General features: G+C 46.6%; 1 protein-coding gene across 1 annotated transcript; it reads right to left on the minus strand.

The window, feature by feature from the left end:
- Nucleotides 1-540: 540 nt before the first annotated feature.
- On the minus strand, nt 541-2,577 carry CH25H (cholesterol 25-hydroxylase). Its single transcript, XM_053584730.1, has one exon. The coding sequence runs from the start codon at nt 2,559-2,561 to the stop codon at nt 1,743-1,745; it is 819 nt and encodes a 272-aa protein (XP_053440705.1). The 5' UTR covers nt 2,562-2,577; the 3' UTR covers nt 541-1,742.
- Between the last annotated feature and the right edge of the window lie 367 nt (nt 2,578-2,944).

The raw sequence follows: 2,944 nt of genomic DNA on the forward strand, positions 1-2,944 counted from the left end.
TGTCATCTCTAAGCTGCACACAGAGAATAAGGCAACTTCAGAAGAGGGAGCACACCTGTTGGAGGGAACTTGAGAAAATTGACTAGCCAGTCATTCCAGCTGCTTTCTGCCAAACATCTGGACTGGAGAGCTCAAAGATATTTCTCAGGAGTCTCATGTGGCAGACAGTGGAGACCAGGTCTTTGTTTCACCTTTAAACCAGATGGTTTGGCTCATACATAATGAGCTACGAATTACTGGCAAAGCTGCCATTCTTTATGACATTTTATCTGAATTATTTTTATTTTTAACTTTACACAAAACTACATTTCAAGAACAAAGTTAAAATAATCAATGCAGTTAGTGTAACCTAATTCTTTGTACCCTCAATGAATAAATATACTACCATTGGATAAGATGAAAAAAATTAAAATAATCAGGCAGCAGCCAGATAGGGTGACAAGTGTGTGGTCAGTAATACAGAGATTTACTATCACAAATAAACTGCAAGAACATTTGGAACACCGCCTCCTTTTACAGATGAGAAACCAAAAATCCAGGGCAAAATTTTACTTATTCTTTCTTTGAGGAAGGGCTGTATGTGTTACAAATACACCTTAATTAAAAAAAAAATGGAATATACAAAAATTCCAGATTGCAAAGGTAATGTCTTAATAATCATTTGCACTAGCTGAGTATGGCTACATAGAAAGGGGGGTTACTCAGAATCCCTTTCTGTACCCACCAGCAGCTCTAGCATAAATACTTGATTTATCAATTTTTCAAAACAAGGCACTCCTCCAATTCTGATCATTCCCCCAACATCTCCCCCCAAATAATCCAATCGTTGCCCAGTGTTAACCTCTCTGTATAATTTACAGAGTAATTCTATCATTTGCCTATTACGTAGAAATCAGCTGAAAAGCACTCAGAACAATTGTGGTTTTCCCTCTGTGAATGCCCCCAGTGGTTCTCAACCTTCCTAATGCCATAATGTATTTTCATTGTTAAAAAGGAGTCGCGACCCACAGGTTGAAAACTACTGCAACCAACAGACTCTTCCTCTTGTCTCTTTCTCCCCTACACCCAGCAACAAAACAATTCCCTCCCACCCCCACACACACACCATATGCCTCTCTTTCCCTGGCAGGGCTGATGGACCCTGAAGGATACTTGCCATCCAGCTCCCTCTTCCCTTCTTAAGTTTTTATCAGTCAAAACGTCAGTAAAACAGGAGCCAGTACTTATTTGGTTCATGTTCTTATTTTTTTTTCTTTTCCAAAGCACAAATAACATTTCTTTCAAAATAAATACACAGTTCTATGGAAAAATAGAGAAAAAAGCACTATAATCTTAGTCAACTGTCCAGCAGGACCACCAGAAGTCAAGACTCTTCATAAAAAAAAAAAAAAAGTTCTTTTAATCAAGTTCTTCCAAGGCACTTCCAAACATAGGGTATTCCTTATTTTACAAGCAAATTCTTTTAGAGATGATTTAAATTTGCCACTGATAAATGCCTAATTTATATCCCGGAATCAAGCCTACTGGAGCTAGAATTTAACACCAAGAATACGACTGCATTGGTGCACAAACATTTAAATATGACTTTGTCAGACTACAAAAATACATCAGATTTTATCTATGACAGTTTCATCAGTCAATAAGTTAGTTGCTTTAAAAAAATATAGCTCAGATGTGTTTCTACTTATTTAAGTGTGAAAGGCACAGGGTCTCGGGTCTAGAGGGCACCCACCGCAGCCACCTCAGCACCCCGACACCGGCGCGGGCCGCAGAGTTCCCAGGATTTTGTCCCAGTGTGTGAAGTACGGGGCGAAATTGCAGGTGAACTGCGTGTGATGCAGGTCGTGGTGAGTCACGCCCCCGTACCAACCGAAGGGCACCAGTCTGTGAGTGGACCAAGGGAAGTCGTAGCCGGAGTGGTCCTCCACTGACAGCCAGATGTTGATTACGTGGAAAGTCAGGACGGTGAGAGGGTGGCACCCAAGCAGCTGGACGTTCACCATGTCAAAGAAGCCCAAGGAAAACAGCTCCCAGACGCTCATGTACTGCGTGGCCAGCGCGAACGCGGACGGGTTCTGGTGGTGCACCTTGTGGAAGGCGCGGTACAGCCAGGGCACCCGGTGGTGCAGCAGGTGCCACACGAAGAACTCGGTGTCGAAGAGCAGCAGGCACAACGCGAGATGGCACAGCAGCTGGAGCAGCTCGGGGGCGTCGGGGGGCAGGAGCGCCGGGCTGCGCGCCCAGTGCAGCAGCGTCACGGGGAACACGAACACCACGTGCTGGTACAGCGTCTGCCGCAGGCAGGGCAGCAGCTGCCCGGCGGACGGCGAGAAGTCGGGGTGGATCTTGTAGCGCCGCAGCGCGGGCACCCGGGGGCACAGGCAGTCCAGCAGCACGAAGGGCAGGCAGAAGCCCACGTAGGTGGTAATCGAGAAGATGACCGGGAAGAAGGGCGACTGGATGAGGGCCTCCCAGGTCCTCAGGCGGTCCCAGAGGGGCTGCAGGAACAGCTGCCCGGAGCTGCAGAGGACCCGGGGCTCCGAGCAGTTGTAGCAGCTCATAGTGAGGCTATGCCAGACAGCTAGCCGCTCCTGCTCGCGGCCCGCCGGCTTTTCTAAGGACTTGCGGCCCCGCCCCAGTGATGTCAGCAGCCTTTTTCTCCTTTTCCCCGCCGCCCCGGGTTTGGATAAACAACCTCCTGCAGAGTTGTGTTGAATTGCTGTAAATAGACTCATTTACAGACGCGTCTAATTGGCTCTGATCTACGCACTTATGCCGTAACAGTAACTTTTCATACACAAGCAGAATTATGCTCCGAGTTTTCAACTGGCATAAGTTTAACACATCATAAAATGTACAGATCTACAGATTGCGTTATTATGGGTTCTGACAACTCAATTCCCCTGTGTCATCACCGCTCCAAAAGAACGGTGTTTCCTTTGCT

Source organism: Nycticebus coucang, chromosome 3, assembly GCF_027406575.1.
Source record: "Nycticebus coucang isolate mNycCou1 chromosome 3, mNycCou1.pri, whole genome shotgun sequence".
In the NCBI taxonomy this organism is placed as follows: domain Eukaryota; kingdom Metazoa; phylum Chordata; class Mammalia; order Primates; family Lorisidae; genus Nycticebus; species Nycticebus coucang.